Raw genomic sequence first — 19689 nt, 5'->3', positions numbered from 1 at the left:
CCAGAGGGTGGTGGGGGTCTGGAACTCACTGCTAGAAAGAGTGGTAGAGGCAGATTTAAAAAGTACTTGAATATGCACTTGAAGTACCGTAACCTACAGGGCTATGGACCAAGAGGTGGAAAATGGGACTAGACTGGATAGTTCTTTTTCGGCCAGCACAGACATGATGGGCAGAATGGCCTCCTCTGTGCCATAAATTTTTACAATTCAATGAACATATCTAATAATACCTCTACTTATTAAGCTATACAGTTTTCTACAATAACATAAAGAAATAACTTGCATTTATACAGTGCCTTATCACATCTTCATGACATACCAAAGCACTTCACATCCAACTAAGTACTTTTGAAGTGCAGTGATTAAATAAGCCAGCCAATTTGCGCAAAGCAATGTCCTACAAAGAGTAAATGAGATAAATGAAATTCTCTGCTCTCTTTGAATAATGCTACAGGATCTTTTATGTCCAGCTGAATAGGTAGATGGCACCTTCGGTTTAACATCTCAATACCACAGACAATCCAACACTCTATCAGTACTGCACTGAAATTGTCAGCATAAATTATGTACTCAGGTTGTGAAATGGGCCTTTAATGCCGCAAAGGTCACAAGGCTCTTTACAGAGATGAAAAAATAGATGCCAATGCTGAACAGCTGGAGAAAAGTTTGGGAAGGTGGCCAAAAGCATGGTTAAAGAGGTAGGTCTTAAGGAGAATTTTGAAAGATGCAAAAGGAGCAGGACAGAGAGATTTGAAGAAATTGCCAAAGTTTGAAAAATAGCACCTGAGCCGTGACACCAAAAGAGGAGTGGAGCGGGAGGGGGTGCAAAAGCAGCTAGAGTTGGAAGAGCAGAAGGCACATATACTCAAGTAGGACTGAAGGAGCTCATAGAGATAGGGAGGGGTGAGATCATAAAGGGATTTGTAGATGAGGATGATTTTTAATTTTTCATTAAGAACAGAGAACTAATGGAGGCTGGCAAGGGTGGGACAGTAGGGGAGTGGGACTTAGGGCAAGACAAGATGTGAGAGATGGAGTTTTTGATGCTGGACTTTATATAGGAGGAGCTCCTTGGCAAGGAGCCGAATAGGATGGCTTATACTTGCCGAACTAAAGTTGAAGAAAATTCTGGCTCATTCATAACTTGATGTCAAACAGTTTGACAACATAGTGACGATCAAAGAACTGATGGTGGTGGGTGGAGAGGTAGACTTGGGTATCATCAGCATTCTTATGGAAGCTGACTTCTCAGAGTAGATTTTTGTCTTCACAATCTTGGTGGTACTCTGGCATTGTGGATCATCTGCCCGTTATCGAACCCGTCCGATTTTTATTCCAAGGAAGGAATCTGCTCCACCAGATTAGTGCCTAGACAATGAAAATGAAAATTTATCCTGATATCTAAGGATGGTATCATGGAGGGAAAGAAGAGAATCTGTATAAAACTTATGATGTAGAATATCATGCAGCTGATATTAACTTTTTTTTAGGAGAAGAGAAGAATTTTTTGATCTGGTGAAAACCAATCAATTTGACTGGGAAGTTCAAAGTCACAAAGAGCTTTTAATGTAAGTAAACATCCAAAGCAGGCATCATCATCATATGAAAATGTTTAACCTATATAAAATTATTCAATTGTGCCGAAAAGATGGAAAGATGTCAATAGGTATGGGAAGAAAAAGGAGAGAAAATAGGAGACGAAAATGCTATAATATCCTCAGACCTTTGAAGCTAATTTTGAGTCAGTTTGACCCAATTTATCTACGTTTGTTCCCATTTTCTAAAATGGACAGCAGGCCCAGGAAAATGTAGAAAACAGATAGGTTAAAGATTTCAAATTGAGTTTTTAAGGGGGGAGAAAAGATTATAAAAGGTAATTAGGTAGAAAAACAGTAAAATGCAATCAAAAAAAAGGACAGAGAGAAAATGAGAAAGAAGAAAATGCTAAAAGGTATAGATGAAGAGGTTAGTGGAACAATGACAGATGTGGTTTAACTTAAAGTGTGAGGTAGTGTGCTTTGGCACATGAGAATACAGTCTAAATGGAAAAGCACTGGGAGAGGGAAAAGGGGATAAACGTGGATTTAGGAGTCAAACTACAATGGGTCTTCTTGACAGATCTAGTGCATTCCTGGGAAAAGGACATTCTCAGGCAGAGAGTTCGGTTATTTGACCAACTTCTTCCCAAAGAATGCCTGTGAAATCTTATGCCTGGGAAAAGCAAGCCTAAGGCCCTCTTTTACCACTGCAAGACTTTAATAAAACATAAAAATAAAGACCCTGTGCAATAAGATATTTTTAACCACGTTAAAACATGTAATTTTTTTTTAAATTAAATTTTTGTATTAAATATTTAATTAAATGCTATTTTAATTAATTTTAAATATGTAAGGGGCAAAATTGCCCTTTTTTATAGCCCCGATACCGCCTCTGGGGTGTGCTGATGGGGCGCAACGAGGTTCTCGCCTGGGGGAAGGAGTCGATAGGACCTCCGGGGAAATTGCCCCGGAGGTTTGGGGGAGCATTGTGTTAGCGCCACACCCCGCGATTTGCACTCCGGTCTGGCACACGCATGGCGCTTACTGCCCCACGGTAACTCCTTTGCGTCTGCGGGGGGAATTGCCCCACGGGCAGCGAGGATGGTGCCGGCCGATGTTACCGCCAGCTTCCTACATCGCGAAGCTGGTGGACATCCGCCTCCAGTGCACCCCTTAAAGGGGAGGCTGTTGGCTGTCGGCTGACTCTTCTGTCGGCCCAACGATGGCAGTCCTCGCCTCGGCCGGGCCGCCATCTTGCAGCCCAGCAATCTGTTTTGGGTGCCGGGCTGTTGGCCCGGTCATGGCCGTCCCTGGTGGCCCAGTGGCAGCCGGCAAAAGTACTTTAATTGAAGGGGAGAGGCGTTCTGCCACATCAGCGCTATGCAGAGCATCTGCGTAGCACTGACGTTGCCAGTGGGTGCTGGGCTCTGGAGCGTGCCGCTGGACTCATCGCTACACAACCGCCCCGGGAGCGCCTCTCCACGGACGCGGAACACCTCCGATAGCACTCCGCCACATTGAGGGGCGGAAGGGCCGTATTCCGCACCGGTGAGGGAACATCCGGGTTGGGCGATAAATATCCCAGCTCCGGAAGGTTACCGCCTCCAAACGGGACGCGGGGCAATTTCGGCCCCGTAATGTTTTTCTTTATTTCTTCGATGTCTAGATGTATTTTGGGGGGTATTCCCATTCATACTTATGGGGATTCCGTTTTATTGGTTGGGCTGGCCCACATGATCCCAGGGGCGCTTGCAAACCGCCTGTGTCCCAAGATACGTGGGCCTCTATCCGCGGGTACCCGGAAAGGCCCAGGACCGTAAGTCTCTGTACCTCCCGGACCACCGGGTATGCGGGCATTTTATTTGCAGATCGGAGGTCCCAACCGCAAATTCAGGACGAACAATTATTAAGAGCTAACTTTTGGACTAGCATCAGAATATGATCATTAAAAACTGCCAGTCTTGTAAAAACCCAATTGGTTCACTAATGTCCTTCAGAGAAGGGAACCTTGGGAGTGGTGCTCATAGGTACTGCATCTTGAAAGATCACGGGCTACTCACCTACAATATCCTAAGATGTGCTTCCTTCAAGTGCCAATTCTCACTGAAGTACCAGATCAGGGACCACCCCTATTGTGTTCAGTTTTGGGTGCCCCTTCCTTAGGAAAAATATATTAGCTATGCAGGAAGTCCGACAACAACTCACCAGCACGATAATTGGGATGCAGGGGATTTAGCTTGGATTATGTTCCTGAGAGATGAGGAGGTAAGTGGTGGTCTGAAGTGTTTAAAATAGTGAAGGAATCTTTTTAAATTATTTATTCTCGGGATATGGATGACATTGGAAGTATTTATTGTCCTTCCTTGGTTGCCAGAGGGCATTAAGAGTTAACCATGTAGTGTGGGACTAAAATCAAAAGTATGCCAGACCAGGTAAGGGTAGAAGGTTCCCTTCTCTGAAGGACATTAGTGAACCAATTGGGTTTTTACAAGACTGGCAGTTTTTAATGATCATATTCTGATGCTAGTCCAAAAGTTAGCAAATTTATTAAATTCAATTTCATTATTTGCCATGGTGGGATTGACTCTTGAAGTTGGGTTGCTGGTTCCAAGACCATAACCACTATATTGGTCGCGTGGAAAGGGAAATTAGTAAGGGAATCCAGAACATGGGGGTATAATCTTCAAATTAGAATGAAGGAACTGGATTGCCAGTTGTCTATAACCTCAGTTAGCAGCCAGAGGGGCGTTAATGCGAGTGTTAGAGCTTACCGACCGGGAGCGCAGTTTTTAGCGCCCCGATGGAAAATTCACCAGGAGCATAAACCATTAGTGCCTGGCTGCTGATGATCACTCCAATCATGATGTAATCATGATGCAACACGCACGCTTTTGCCCCGGTCAGTAAATTCTGTGCGTGCACCTCATTGAGCACCCGTCAATAACAACATCTGGAAAAGCAGTCGGTACAGGCTTGCAGAGTCGTTAACTGGTGGCTACTTAAGGGGATGAGGAAGCGCTTCTCTCAGAGGTCGCGGCCCCTAGGTGTCGGGGTAGGAGGCCTTACCTCCCACAGCTTTGCCAGCGGCAACGCTCATACCTGGACCTCTCTGAGGATCAGTGTGTCAGAAGACTGCACTCTGAAAGGAGGTCATTACAAAGGTATGCCATCTCCTGCAGGAAGACCTGCAGCCTCAGATCAGCACCAGGACTGTGCTGCCCATCGCAATGAAAGTCACTGTGGCACTCACCTTCTATGCCTCCGGCTCCTTCTAGGCTGCATCAGGGAACATATGAAGCATCTCACAATTCGCTGCATCTGCGATGTCACACAGGCTCTTTGCACCAGTCAAATAGACTTCATTCCCTTCCTTATGACCATGGAGAAACAGGATCAGTGCACATGTGGGTTTGCCAGGATAGCAGGCTTCCCTAGGGTGCAAGGAGCAACAGACTGCACGCACGTGGCCTTGCGAGCACCATTCCAGAATGCAGAGGTATTCAGAAACAGAAAGGGATACCATTCCCTAAATGTGCAGCTGATGTGCAAACACACGCAGCGCATCCTCGCAGACAATGCTCGCTATCCTGGAAGCGCACATGATGCGTTTATCCTCCAGGAGAGCACTGTGCCTCGACTGTTTCAGCCACCACGGCAAGGCCGAGGCTGGCTGCTTGGGGACAAGGTCCACCTGGCTAATGGACCCCTCCGCAACCCCACCACAGAGTCAGAGGAACCCTACAATGAGAGCCATGCTGCCACTCGCAACATCATAGAGCAGACTATTGGGGTGCTGAAGCAGCGATTTCGATATCTGGACCGCTCTGGAGGCAGCCTTCATTACTCCCCTCAACAGGTCTTGCTATTCATTGTTGTGTGCTGCATGCTGCACAACTTGGCCATCATGAGGGCCCAGGTCTTGCCAGTAGGGATTGCAGGCCCACCTCAGGAGGATGAGGAGGAGGGGGAACAGGAACAGGAGCATACCGATGCCCCGAATGTCCAGCAAGACGAGGAGGACCAGGAGCAGCCACGGAGGAGGCAGTGTACCAATGTTGGCGGCGGCAGGGCTATTTGGAGGGGGCTAATAAGGGAGCGCTTCGCTAAAATGGAGTGAGCTGAGCAATGCACTAATAATGACCATGCATTATGCCACATTAATGCCACAGCTCTGTAACAAGTCCACAGTCATATACCAGAGGCTGAAGGAGAATGTCAAAGTAACACTTTATTTAACACACAGCTGTAACATCCCTGAAAACCCCACACCCTCAAATAAATCAACATGGAGCACCCGCCCATTTAAAGAAAAAAAAATCACCTTGGACTTTTTCATTAAAACCCCTTACCCTCAAATAATACTAAATAGCGCACCCGTCCCTTCCAATTATACAACATATGAAGAACATATCCACCATTATGTACATGAGACCCATGGGGATACCTTTCATCAGTGGGTTTTCCATTGGCATTTCCCATCCCTCTGCCTCAACCCCTCCCTCACCTACTGCTCCTCCTCAATGGTTTCTCAGTGGCTGCAGCAAAGCCGCTTGATGTCTGCTGTGTGTCTGTGGAGCACAGGACAGATGGACTAGGAGGAAGCCCTGGATCAGCTGTGGGTCTGGAAGGCCCGACTGCTGACTGCACCACCTCAGGATGGGCGACAGCAGTGTGGGCTGGCACGGGTGCAGGTCATGTTGGCTGCAAAGGTGGACTGGCAGAGGCGGGAGCCAGATTGTTGTCATAGTGAGGAAGGACAGCACCTTCCATATCCTGTGGCACACTGCCACTCCTTTGGGCGGTGCCAGAGGATCAGGAGCAATATGTGCCCCCACAGATTGCTGAACTGCTGCGACACCGTCTGTTCCCCGTCCGACTGTGGGGAAGACAGAGAGGACAGCGGCAGCACTCTGAGACTGTAACGCCGCAGTCTGCGTTTCAACCGTTGCTGTCTGAGATTGCACGCCAGAAACCAGTGTCTGCATAACATCAGAAAGATCTTGCAAGGCTTTGGCCTGTGATGTCATGGCTGCTGCCATGTCAACAATGGCATGCACTATCACATCTGGGACCCCACTGTCGCTCGTTGAGGCCACTTCCCAGTTTCGACGGGCAAGAATGGTCTCGGTGGACTGCTGTGAGGCATGGTGGAGTTGGTCTCCGCAACATTCACACCAAGTGCATTCGCGCTTTGTGGCACACTCCCCATTGCACCTATAATCTCATGGTGCATCTCTGATTACTCCCTGAACAGAGCCTCCCAATCCAGGTCCTCATCTGCCTGACTCTGAGCAGGACTCCTGGGCCGACGTACCCGCCAGAGAGCTGACCCCCTCGCTTCTCCTCATGCTGCGTGTTGCTGCAGGCCATTGGGACCAGGAGGGTCAGCATCTGTGAACCAGAAGTTGATGGTGTCCTCCACCAAGCTGGTGTCCCCACTCGTGGGTACGTGTCGGGTCCTGGTCGGCCGCCACAGACGGCACGACATCCTCCTCATTCTTTCCCTCATGTGAGGATGCTGGCTGACAGGCAGGCTGCGGCTCATTTGGTTCATCATCTGTAAGCACAAAGCAACACGTGTTGGTAGCAGTTGGGGAGGGTGCAGGAAGGGAAGAAGGAGGGGGCATTGTTATTTTGCAGATACATGTTGTAAGGCATGTCGGATCAAGGGTCAGGGCTGTCACAGAAAACGGACATCTCATTGACAAACCATCAGTCTCCTCCAGGGGCTCTGCCTTTCCCGCCACCACCGCTCCGACTGCTGGGCCCATGAGGGAAGACACTCGTTCCTCAATGGCGGTGAGGTCCTGGAGGTATGGCTCACCTCCTCCAACCTGCTCCTGCTCTCGCCTGTTGTGGGCGAGCTTGGCCTCCAATGAGCAAAACGAGATGTTGTCTTTGGGTCTATAGCTACTGGTGTGCAACAACTATCTGTAGTAAGTGACTCGCTACTGATGTCGCGAGGTGTGAATGTTTACATCTCAGCCTGCGTGGCAGCTCACAGTGGATGAGTAAAAGTTGGGGTTTGGGCACAAGGAGGTATGAGGCTGAAGGCCTGTGACCACATATGGGGTGTTAAAAGGTCTTGTTGGTGTCCTCAGGCTGAGAGACGTTTGGATGGGCGGGTCATGTTTGGGGCAGCTATAGAGAGCTTTGAGGGTGTGTACAGCAACAAGGACCATGACCTGGCACACATAGAGAAGGTGTGGGCAGTGTGAAGCAGTGAGGCTCACATGAAGCCATTGCAAGGATAATGTACCGTTGAGTCCCGGTCATCTGCACCATGTCGTGGGCAGAAACATCCTGTGCAACTTAGTCCACAGCCTTCAGCTCTGGGGGACGGTCTTCGTCCCCTCCAGGCAGCAGGGCTTTTTGGCGCCATTCCACAGCTTCCAGCAGCCCCTCAAGGGCCGCGGCCGAGAAACGGTGCATTCGATGTCTGCTTGCTTGCGCATCCATCCTCCCGGTCTCAGGTGAGTGAGAATGTTGAACTGCGCATATGCATACTTTGATTTGCCATGCCTTTAAGCGTCGGCTTTTCCCGGGGTCTGATTCAGAGTTCCGCACATGCGCAACGGGTCTGGAAATGTACCAACCAAACTTTCGTTGTGGCCCTCCCAGCTCTGGTGTTCAATGGCGGATTATCACCCCTATCAACTCTTCGACTGATTCTGACAAATTTCTGGGCGGGAGATGCAAACATTTTCAAGGCGCTAAAAGTATTGGTCCACCTGGATTAACGCCACAGCAGAGGCGCGACCAAATTTCTCCCCCATGGAATTTAAAAGTGAATCCATAGCTGCAGATGCAATTGAGGTGAAGAAAAGAAAAATATAATCAGAGAGGCATGAAATTGCCCCTTTCTTTAAGGCCTGTTACCACCGAAAATTGGTGGCCATGCTGCAGAGTGCAATGGCTGCCAACTTTTCGTTTAATGGCCGCCATTATCAACTTTACGCTCCTGCGGTATCCTGGCGGAGACCCGCTCCCCCCACCTCCCACCCCCCCCCCCCCCACCACAGCTCCGCTGCTGCTGATCTGTCTTAAGTGCGTCATCAGAGTGTGCACCGTCGATGCTCCCCCCCGATGGCGAAATTCCGCCGAGAAAATCTTCCGCTCACCGGGCGATGCCAAAAGCTGCTTTTTTCAGGCAGTGCAGTAAGGCTGTGACATTCTGCAATGGCGGTGCAGTTCCCCTTAAAGGGGAGGACACACTGCCGCTGCCACCATGTTTTTTTTCAGCTGACTGCCAGGTCAGACCGACAATTATGCCCCTAGGTTTGGCCCCCTCTTGGGTGCCAGGCCGCTGGCCCGGCCTGATGGCCCAGTGGACCGAACTTTAAAAATCGCACAGGCTCTCCCCTTTAAGTGAAGGGGAGAGCCATGGTGACACGGCGCTATGATGACGCCATGACAGTGGCAGACAGTACACCCCCCTCGCAACTTCCGCCCCTCTAGTGTGCTTACCGCCACATATCCACCCCCATTATATGCGACTTCTGATCCGCCGAAAAAGAGGTAAAGAACAGAATTTCGTTCAAGCGGCCACCTCATTCTGCAGCAGTAAAAACACTAGAAACGGGGTGCGTGTGCCCCATTTCCAGCGATGGGCAATTTCAGCCCCATAGAATCATAGAACTGTTACAGCACAGAAGGAAGCCATTCCATCCATCCAGCCCGTGCCGGCTCTCTGCAAGAGCACTTCAGCTAGTCCTATTCCCCTGCCCTTTCCCCGTAGCCCTGCAATTTTTTTTCCTTTAAGTTTTTATCCAATTCTCTTTTCAAAGTCACGATTGAGTCTACCTCCTAACCACTCGCTGCATAAAAAACAGTTTTTCCTCATGTCGCCTTTGGTTATTTTGCCAATCACCTTATATCTGTGTCCTTTGGTTCTTGACCCTTCTGCCAATGGGAACAGTTTCTTTCTGTCGACTCTGTCTAGATCCATCATGAATTTGAACACCTCTATCCAATCTCCTATCAACCTTCACTGCTCGAATTAAACAACCCCAGCTTCCCTAGCCTTTCCATGTAAATGAAGTCCCTCATCCCTGGAACCATTCTCATAAATCTTTTCTGCACCCTCTCTAAGGCCGTCACATCCTTTCTAAAGTGCGGTGCCCAGAATGGGACACAATACTCCAGTTGAGGCCGAACCAGTGTTTTATAAAGATTCATCATAACTTACTTGCTTTTGTACTCGAAATTGCCCCGCGCCCCATTTGGAGGCGGAAACTTTATTGCCCGGCCCAGAAGTTCTGTTCCCAGCACGGAATTTGGCTTTTACGCCTCTCAACGGAGGCGAAGCACTATCCGAGGCGCTCCGCGCTGCACCCCATGGGTCCCGGGCGGTCGGGCGGCATTGAGGCCAGCACCCCATTGGCAGCATCAGCACTATGAGGATGCTCCATGTAACAGTGACGCGTCAGAACGCCCCTCCCCTTCAATTAAAGGGAGGGCCGCTGTACGCTCTGCAGTCCCTCTGGTGGCTGCCACTGGATCACCAGGGACACCCACGACTGGGCCAACAGGATGGCGGCCCGGTCGAGGCGAGGACAGAAGAGTCAGCCGACAGAAAAATATGGCGGCCCATGGCACAAACGGCCTACCCATTAAGAGATGCTCCGACGGCGAATGTCCGCCAACTTCACAACCTGCGAAGCTGGTGGTGACATTGGCTGGCGCCATCCTCGCTGCCTGCAGGACAATTTCCCCCAAGGGACGCGAAGGGGTCGGTCAGCACATGGCGGTGAGGGGTCGTCACGCACGACGATAACATCATCGGTGTGCGTGCGCCAGCCCAGGTTGCAAATCGTGGGGTGCGGTGCTACCAGCACAACGACCCCCAAACCTCCGGGGCAATTTCCCCGGAAGCGCTATCAACCCCTTCCCCCGGGCGGCGCTAATCGGGCTATACAAAAGGGCAATTCCACCCCCTTTCCTCTATTAATGAAGCCCAGGATCCCGTATGCTTTTTTAACTGCTTTCTCAACCTGCCCTACCACCTTCAACGATTTGTGCACATATACCCCAAGGTCTCTCTGTTCATTCATCCCCTTTAGAATAGATACTTACTTGGGATATAACGGGATATGTAGAAAGGGCTGGAATTAGAATTGCAAAGATAAAGGGGGAGAAATTGGCCTGGTTTGCTCCTCCCGTTAGCGCCTGCGGGGTGCGGTAATGAGGCGCTAAGGAGTTACCGACCGGGTGCGACAAATTTACCAATGCCCATGAACTTCCCTGGCAGTTTTACACTGGCGCTAACACTTAGCACCTTGCTCTCCTGCGTAGATCATGACGTCATCCGGTACATAACGCCCCGTTAGCTCCCCGGATGTGATATTTGCTCCCGCCCCCTGCAGCATCACCGGGGGTCAACAACGGCAGCTGCGGGAGGTGTTGTCACCTCACCTGTCTGCTTGGGGAGCAATATTTAAAGGCAGTGGTCAGGTACGGCAAAATGTATTTCTCTCCCTAGTCTGGTGCCTCCTGATTTATTTTGATGCCATGATTCCTCAGCCCTGCAGTTTCTTAGAGTGCTTGGGGCTGCTATGCACATAGCGCAGGTGCCGTAGACCCACAGAGATAGCATCAAGATTGAATCAAACCAACATTTAAGCGAGGGAAGGAGTTGCCAAAGATGGCAGTGCTGCACAGAACATTGTTCAGCGTTCTGCCACGACCGCCACTCTCACTCACTTTAGCACTCTAAGGGAAGTGATAGCATTTGATTTAGCGCTCCATTTTCCTTTTGTAGTGCTAAAGTGGAAAAATCTGGGAGCAAATATTATTTTTGGCCTGGTGATCTCTCTCAAAAGTTATCACGCAAATCAGGGCACTACGGAATTTCTAGCCCAAAGAACTAACAATTCGTGGTGCAGGCTATGATGGGCTGAATTATGTATTTTTGTTCTCAGAGCCAATCATTTCCCTGGCTCAGTCTCTATTCTGAGCCCTATTAGTGCTTCACTGAGTGTAAAATTATAGTTAAAATATAAAGAAAATATATTTTTGGGGGGACGGGGCAGAGTTGCAGTGAATGAAAATCGCAAAGATTGACAATTTGGAAGCCAAAAGATGCTGGATTTATTGGGCTGGCATGAACCTGGTGAGATGGGCTTATGTGACTCACTTATTTTTGGGCTTGTGAGTTTTGAGCTTGACATCACTTTTAGTTTTCCATACCCACACATTCCATTTGTGTGTCTCCTATTTGTTTATGTTTAACCTACTCTTTCATTTTAGTTCCAATGAACAATACCTCTGATTCCTGCTTTTTCAAGTCAAGAAGGAATTTTCATTCATAAAGCACCTTGTCACATCCTCAGGATGCTCCATATTATTTCACCGCCAAGTAATTACTTTTATGTGCAGTCACAATTGTTACATAAAAACATAAGAAATAGGAGCAGAAATAGGCCATTCGGCTCCTTGAGCCTGCTCCATCATTCAATAAGATCATGGCTGATCTTCCACCTCAAACTCCACTTTCCTGCCCTATCCCTATATCCCTTTCATCCCTTAATATCCAAAAATGTATCAATCTCCATCCATCTACACTGTTGTACAGAATATTAATCAGGATATAGAAGGAGCTTGTAACAAAGGTAATGCAATAATCATGGGAGAGTTTAATCTTCATATATACTGGACAAATCAAATTGGTAAAAGTAGCCTGGAGAATGAGTTCATGGAATGCATTCGGAACAGTTTCCTAGAACAGTACGTCATGTAACCAACCAGAGAACAGGCTATTTTAGATCTTGTATTGTGTAAAGAGATAGGGTTAATTAGCAATCTTATAGTAAAATATCCTCTGGGGCAGAGTGATCATAATACAGTAGAATTTCACATTACGTTTGAGAGTGACTTGCCTAAGTCCAAAACTAGAGTTTTAGGGGTACAAATTGCCCCCCACCTGAAGGGACGCTCCCACCCCGTTTCGATGTTTTTTTTAACCGCAGTTTCGGTTCAGGTCGACTCTTTCGGAAAATTGCGCACTTTGTTTCTTTTTTGTTTTCATCCGGAAGTCGGTCACGATGGGGGGCAGTGACTACACCTGAGGGGCAAAAACATGGCAGTGACAGCAACTGAGAGGCGGAAGTTGGGGTCGGTGCATATTGAATGCTGCCCTGGCGTCATCATGGCACCGCGTCACCACAGCTCTCCCCCTCACTAAAAGGGGTGAGCCTCCATGCTTTTTCATCTTCTGTGGGTTTCGGCCAGGCCAGCGGTCTGGCACCCAAGAGGGATGGCCTTTAAGGGAAGCCACATGGCCGCTGCAAAAGGCCTCAGCCTCGCTGGACCACCGGAGAAAAGGTTGTTTTGGCACCGCGCAGCGAGACTAAGATTTCCGAGGCTGATGGCGTGCTTAACACCGATCGGCAGCAGAGGAGCAGTAAGGGGGGGATAGGGGCACCGCCTGGAAAACTCGGGAGGGCAATTGAGCTAGCATTGGCCATTCCACCAAATATCGGCGGCCACTCCACTCCGCTGTGTGGCCGCCGATTTGCGATGGTAACAGGCCTTACGGAAAAGGGCAATTTCTGCCCCTTAAACATAAATAAAGCCAATTACGTAGGTATAAAGGGTGAGATGGCTAAGGTAGATTGTAAAACTAGGTTAAAAGGTATGGCAGTAGATAAGCAGTGGCTAGCATTTAAATAAATATTTCATAATTCTCAACAAAAATACATTCTATGAGAAACAAAGCTACACAGGAAAAGTGATCCATCCGTGGCTAACTAAAGAAGTTAAGGATAGCATTAGATTGAAAGAAGAAGCTTATAATGTTGCGAAGAATACTAGTAAGCCTAAGGATTGGGAGCATTTCAGAAACCAGCAAAGGATGACCAAACAATTGATACAAAGGCAAAAAATAGACTATGAGAGAAAACTAGCAAGAAATACAAAACCAGATTGTAAGAGTTTCCACAAGTATGTAAAAAGAAAGAGAGCAGCAAAAGTAAACATTGGTCCCTTAGACACTGAGGTAGGAGACATTATTATGGGGAATAAGGAAATGGCAGAAACATTAAACAAATATTTTGCATCTACCTTCACAGTAGAAGACGCAAAAAACATACCTAAAATGATGGGGAACCAAGGGTCTAATGAGGGTGAGGATCTGTTAATGTAATTAATATAAGTAGAGAAAACGTTCTAGATAAACTAATGGGACTAAAACTATCCTTCTCGTCCTTCTTGACTTGTCTGCAGCCTTTGACACGGTTGATCACTCTATCCTTCTCCACTGCCTCTCCACTGTCGTCCAGCTGGGTGGGACTGCACTTGCCTGGTTCCAATCTTACCTATCTAATCGTAGCCAGAGAATCACCTGCAACAGCTTTTCTTCCCGCTCCCACATTGTTTCCTCTGGTGACCCATAAGGATCTATCCTTGGCCTCCTCCTATTTCTCATCTACATGTTGCCCCTTAGCGACATCATCTGGGAACACAGCGTCAGTTTCCACATGTACGCTGATGACACCCAGCCCTACCTCACTACCACTTCTCTCGATCCCTCCACGGTTTCTAAATTGACTGCTTGTTCGACATCCAATTCTGGATGAGCAGAAATGTTCTCCAATTGAAGCCATTGTTTTCGGTCCCCACCACAAACTCCGTTCCCTAGATGCTGACTCCATCCCTCTCCCCAACTCCTCTCTGAGGCTAAACCAGTCTGTTCGCAACCTTGGTGTCATATTTAACCCTGAAATGAGCTTTCGACCACATATCTGCAGCATAACTAAGACTGCCTATTTCCACTTCCATAACATCGCCCGTCTCCACCCTTGCCTCAACTCATCCACTGCTGAAGTCCTCATCCATGCCTTTGTGTACCTCTAGACTTGATTACTCCAATGCACTCCTGGCTGGCCTCCCACAGTCTACCGTACGTAAACTAAAAGTGATCCAAAACTCAGCCGCCCATGTCCTAACTCGCAAGTCCCACTAATCCATCACCCCTGTGCTCGCTGACCTACATTGGCTTCTGGTTAAGCAATGCCTCAATTTCAAAATTCTCATCCTTATTTTCAAATCCCTCCATGGCCTCGCCCCTCCCTATCTCTGTAATCTCCTCCAGCCCCACAACCCACCGAAATGTCTGTGCTCATCTAATTCTGCCCATCTGAGCATTCCCTGATTGTAATCGCTCAACCAATTTTAGCCGTGCCTTCTGTTGCCTCGGCCCCAAGTTCTGGAACACCATGCCTAAACCTATCTGCCTCTCTACCTCTCTTTCCGCCTTCAATCCACTCCTTAAAACATATCTCTTTGACCATGCTTTTGGTCACCTGCGCTAATTTCTACTTATGCGTCTCGGTGTCAAATTTTTATCGTATAATACTCTACGTTTCACTACACTAAAGGCGCTGTAAACATGTTGTTGTTGTTGTGGTAAAAGCCGACAAATTCCTTGGACCTGATGGCCTACATCCTAGGGTTCTCAAAGAGGTCGCTGCAGAGATAGTGGATGCAATGGTTTTGATCTTTCAAAATTCCCTAGATTCTAGAACGGTCTAGAACAGGTAGCAAATGTAACACCACTATTCAAGAAAGGAGGGAGAGAGAAAATAGGACAGTTAGCCTGACATCAGTCATTGGGAAAATGCTGGAATCCATTGTTAAGGAAGTGGTATCAGGGCACTTAGAAAATCAGAACATGATTGGGCAGTTTTTCATGAAAGGAAAATCGTGTTTGACAAATTTATTACAGAGTTTTGAGGATGTAACCAGCAGGGTAGCTAAAGGGAACCAGTGGATGTATTATATTTGGATTTCCAAAAGACATTCAATAAGGTGCCACATAAAAGGTTATTACACAAATTAAGGGCTCATGGGATTGGAGGTAATGCATTAGCATGGATAGAGGATTGGTTAACAGACAGAAAACAGAGAGTAGGAATAAACGGGTATTTTTCAGGTTGGCAGGCTGTAACTAGTGAGGTGCCGCAAGGATCAGTGTTGGGGCCTCAGCTATTTACAATCTATATTAATGACCTAGATGAAGGGGCTGAGTGTAATGTATCTAAGTTTGCTAATGATACAAAGCTTGGTGGGACATTAAGCTGTGAGGGGAATACAAAGGGATAGAAATTTCCCCCCCCGTCCGAAACGAAAGATTCACTACCCTCTGAGCGAAGAAATTTCTCCTCAACTCAGCCCTAAATGGCCAACCCCTTATTCTGAGACAGTGACCCCTGGTTCTAGACTCCCCAGCCAGGGGAAACATCCTCTCTGCATCTACCCTTTCAAGCTCTGTAAGAATTTTGTATGTTTCAATGAGATTATCTCTCCTAAACTCTAGAGAATAAAAAGCCTAGTCTACTCAATCTCTCCTCTTAGGACAATCCCCCCATCCCAGGAATCAGTCTGGTGAACCTTTGTTGCACTCCCTCTATGGCAAGTATATCCTTCCTTAGGTAAGGAAACCAAGGGGCTGAAATTGCCCCTCTCAGAAAGACCTGTTAGCACCTCCGGGAGGCGCTAATGGGGCGCTAAAGGCTTTTTGCCCGGGTGCGGTGGCCATAGTATACTCTCCGGAATTGCCTCCGGGGCTCGGATCGCGGAAAGTGCTTTGTGCCGCGCCCCCCAATTAGCGCACCAGCACGCCAATCCCTTATCGCCCCGCGGGTCGCGAGGTCAGCATGGGGTGATGGTACCGACAGCTTCGCGGGGCGAGAGTACCCCGGCCGCCCTTAAAGGGGAAGTAGTAGCGCCGCGGCCAGCATCTTTTCAGTCAGCCCGACAATGGCGGCCGCTCGTGCGACTGGACCGCCAACATGCAGCCCGGCACCCGCTCTTGGGAGTGTTTGGGACACCAGGAGCTAATGTTTTCAAACTTTAAAAACTTCAGCGGTTGTGCTCGAGGAAGGAAGCGGAGCGCTAAATCAAGCGCTCCACTTCCTTCCTGGAGTGCAATCGGCAGCAGGCGGGGTGGTGAGTGGAGCAGTCCTGCACACTGGGCCATGCAGTGCTGCCGTGTTGAAAGGATCCTTCCCTCCCTTAAATGGAAGGGCCATCGATGCAGGCTCTGCAAAGAAAAAGAAAAACTTACCTTCTCCACAATGGCAGCCGCGTTCCCGCCCGATCAATCCAGCGCTCAAGCAACGTGTCGGGCTGATTGATCGTGGGCAGGAACCTGCGGAAAAAACCTGCAAGAGAGAAGGTCTTTTTTTTTTAATTTACCTCGGCCATCTCACCTTTAAGTATCGCCTGTCAAGCGGCCGGCCTCCCAATGGATGCCTCCTGCACCTGCCGGTGTTTTGGCCAGGCGATGCTGCAGGGAGCGAAACACAAGTTCGGGTCCGGGGCGCTACTGGGGCGATCCCCATGGCAATGACATCACGATCTCCGGGCAAAGGAGATCGGGGTGTATCGCCATACCGCCGCTGCAAAACTGCTACCAAATATGGCGGGAGTCGATGTTAATGCCGCGCCTGATCGTAACGCCCTGGAGGCAATAACGGGAGGTGCTAACGAGGCCGAGTTCTAGGCCTAACAACAGTGCAAAACTTGTTTTTTAAACCAGTAAGTTAAGTAGCTGGGGCAAGTATTTACTAATCATAGGACTCACTTCCACATAGAGTTCTCATTGAACGACTAACATAAATTTTCTGATTCCGAAGTAAAATTTTGCATGGATTTCATTTTTTGTAAATGTGTCAGTTTAGAATGGAATTACAAGTTCAATAGAAATAGCAAACAGTAGAAATGTTTACACACATATTTATAGTGTTGCTGGATGTAGCAACCAGAGGAATTCTCACCTGAAGTTGTTTAAATAACTACAAAATATCTATAGAAGATGTTGATGAACATGATGAAATATTCAATTAAGTTTTACTGATGTTGACAGGGCGATGTTGATGACAGCATGTGATGTGTCTGCAATAACCAAACCGTGGCCTGTTCAACAAAAGGTAATTCAGATAGTATTTGTGAATAGTCCTATAAAAATGTATGAAGGCAATGTAATATTAATCCTGCCTTTGGAAATATATGGTAAATAGATATAATGGGCCAGGTTTTGCTGTCCAAATAATGATGAGGCTAATCATAGAATCATAGAAATTTACAGCACGGAAGGAGGCCATTTCGGCCCATTGTGTCTGTACTGGCCGACAAATGCTATCTGGCTTAATCCCACTTTCCAGCTCTTGGTCCGTAGCCCTGTAGGTGACAGCACTTCAAGTGCACATTCAAGTATTTTTTAAATGTGTTGATGGTTTCTGTCTCTACCGCCCTTTCAGGCAGTGAGTTCCAGACCCCCACCACCCTCTGGGTGAAGAAATTTCCCCTCAAATCCCCTCTTAAGCTCCTACCAATGACTTTAAATCTACGCCTCCTGGTTGTTGATCCCTCTGCTAAGGGAAATCGGTCCTTCCTATCCACTCTATCGAGGCCCCTCATAATTTTATACACCTCAATACTCAGCCTCCTCTGTTCCAAAGAAAGCAAACCCAGCCTATCCAATTTTTCCTGAGAGCTAAAATTCTCCAGTCCTGGCAACATCCTCATAAATTTCCTCTGTACCCTCTCGAGTGCAATCACATCCTTTCTGTAATGTGATGACCAGAACTGCACGCCGTACTCTAGCTGTGGCCTAACCAGTATTTTATATAGTTCAAGCATAACCTCCTGCACTTGTATTCAATGCTTCGGCTAATAAAGGCAAGTATTCCGTATGCCTTCTTAAACACCTTATCTACCTGGCCTGCTACCTTCAGGGATCTGTGGATGTGCACTTCAAGATCCCTTCATTCCTCTACACTTCTCAGTGTCCTACCATTTAATGTGTATTCCCTTGCCTTGTTGGCCCTCCCCAAATGCATTACCTTACACTTCTCCGGATTGAATTCCATTTGCCACTGTTCTGCCCACCTGACCAGTTCTTTGATATCTTCCTGCAGTCTACGGGTTTCTTCTTCATTATCAACCACACAGTCACTTTTAGTATCATCTGCAATCTTCTTAATCATACCCCCTACATTCAAGTCTAACTCATTGATTTATACCACAAAAAGCAAGGTTCTGAGCCCCGCAGAACCCCACTGGAAACAGCCTTCCAGTCACAAAAACACCCATCAACCATTACACTTTGCTTCCTGCCTCTGAGCTAATTTTGGATCCAACTTGCCACTTTGCCCTAGATCCCATGGACTTTTACTTTCTTGACCAGACTGTCATGTGGGAACTCACCAAAAGCCTTGCTAAACGCAATGTAGACTACATCAAACGCATTACTCTCATCGACCCTCCTTGTTACCTCCTCAAAAAATTCAATCAAGTTGGTCAGACACGACCTTCCCTTTGCAAATCCACATAAGGACATAAGAATATAAGAAATAGGAGCATGAGCAGGCCATACGTCCCCTCGAGCCTGCTCCGCCATTCAATACGATCATGGCTGATCCGATCATGGACTTATGTCCACTTCCCTGTCTGCTCCCCATAACCCCTTATCCTTTAAGAAACTGTCTATTTCTGTCTTAAATTTATTCAATGTCCCAGCTTCCATAGCTCTCTGAGGCAGCGAATTCCACAAATCGACAACCCTCTGAGAGAAGAAATTTCTCCTCACCTCAGTTTTAAATGGGCGACCCCTTATTCTAAGATTATGCCTTCTAGTTCTAGTCTACCCTATCAGTGGAAACATCCTCTTTGCATCCACCTTGTCAAGCCCCCTCATAATCTTATACGTTTCGATAAGATCACCTCTCATTCTTCTGAATTCCAATGAGTAAAAGCCCAACCTACTCAACCTTTTCTCATAAGTCAACCCCCTCATCTCCAGAATCAACCTATGTGAACCTTCTCTGAACTGCCTCCAAAGAAAGTATATCCTTTCTTAAATATGGAAACCAAAACTGCACGCAGTATTCCAGGTGTGGCCTCACCAATATCCTGTACAACTGTAGCAAGACTTCCCTGCTTTTATACTCCATCCCCTTTGCAATAAAGGCCAAGATTCCATTGGCCTTCCTAATCACTTGCTGTACCTGCATACTAACCTTTTGTGTTTCATGCACAAGTGCCCCCAGGTCCTGCTATACTGCAGCAATCTTTCTCCATTTAAATAATAACTTGCTCTTTGATTTTTTTTTCTGCCAAAGTGCATGACCTCACACTTTCCAACATTATA

General features: G+C 47.6%; 1 protein-coding gene across 2 annotated transcripts in view; it reads left to right on the top strand.

Moving 5' to 3' along the window:
• pde5ab (phosphodiesterase 5A, cGMP-specific, b) overlaps nucleotides 1–19689 on the top strand; it is a 192232-nt gene that overhangs the window by 164967 nt on the left and 7576 nt on the right. For both annotated transcript variants that reach the window (XM_070871121.1, XM_070871128.1), the window contains 2 exons: nucleotides 1491–1568; nucleotides 17404–17467. In XM_070871121.1, the coding sequence (XP_070727222.1) occupies nucleotides 1491–1568; nucleotides 17404–17467 (142 nt within the window). The remainder of the gene's footprint in view (nucleotides 1–1490; nucleotides 1569–17403; nucleotides 17468–19689) is intronic.

This window comes from Pristiophorus japonicus, chromosome 2 (genome assembly GCF_044704955.1).
Source record: "Pristiophorus japonicus isolate sPriJap1 chromosome 2, sPriJap1.hap1, whole genome shotgun sequence".
NCBI classification, from domain to species: domain Eukaryota; kingdom Metazoa; phylum Chordata; class Chondrichthyes; family Pristiophoridae; genus Pristiophorus; species Pristiophorus japonicus.
Note: the sequence above shows the minus strand (reverse complement) of the source record. Positions and strands in the feature narration are given on the sequence as shown.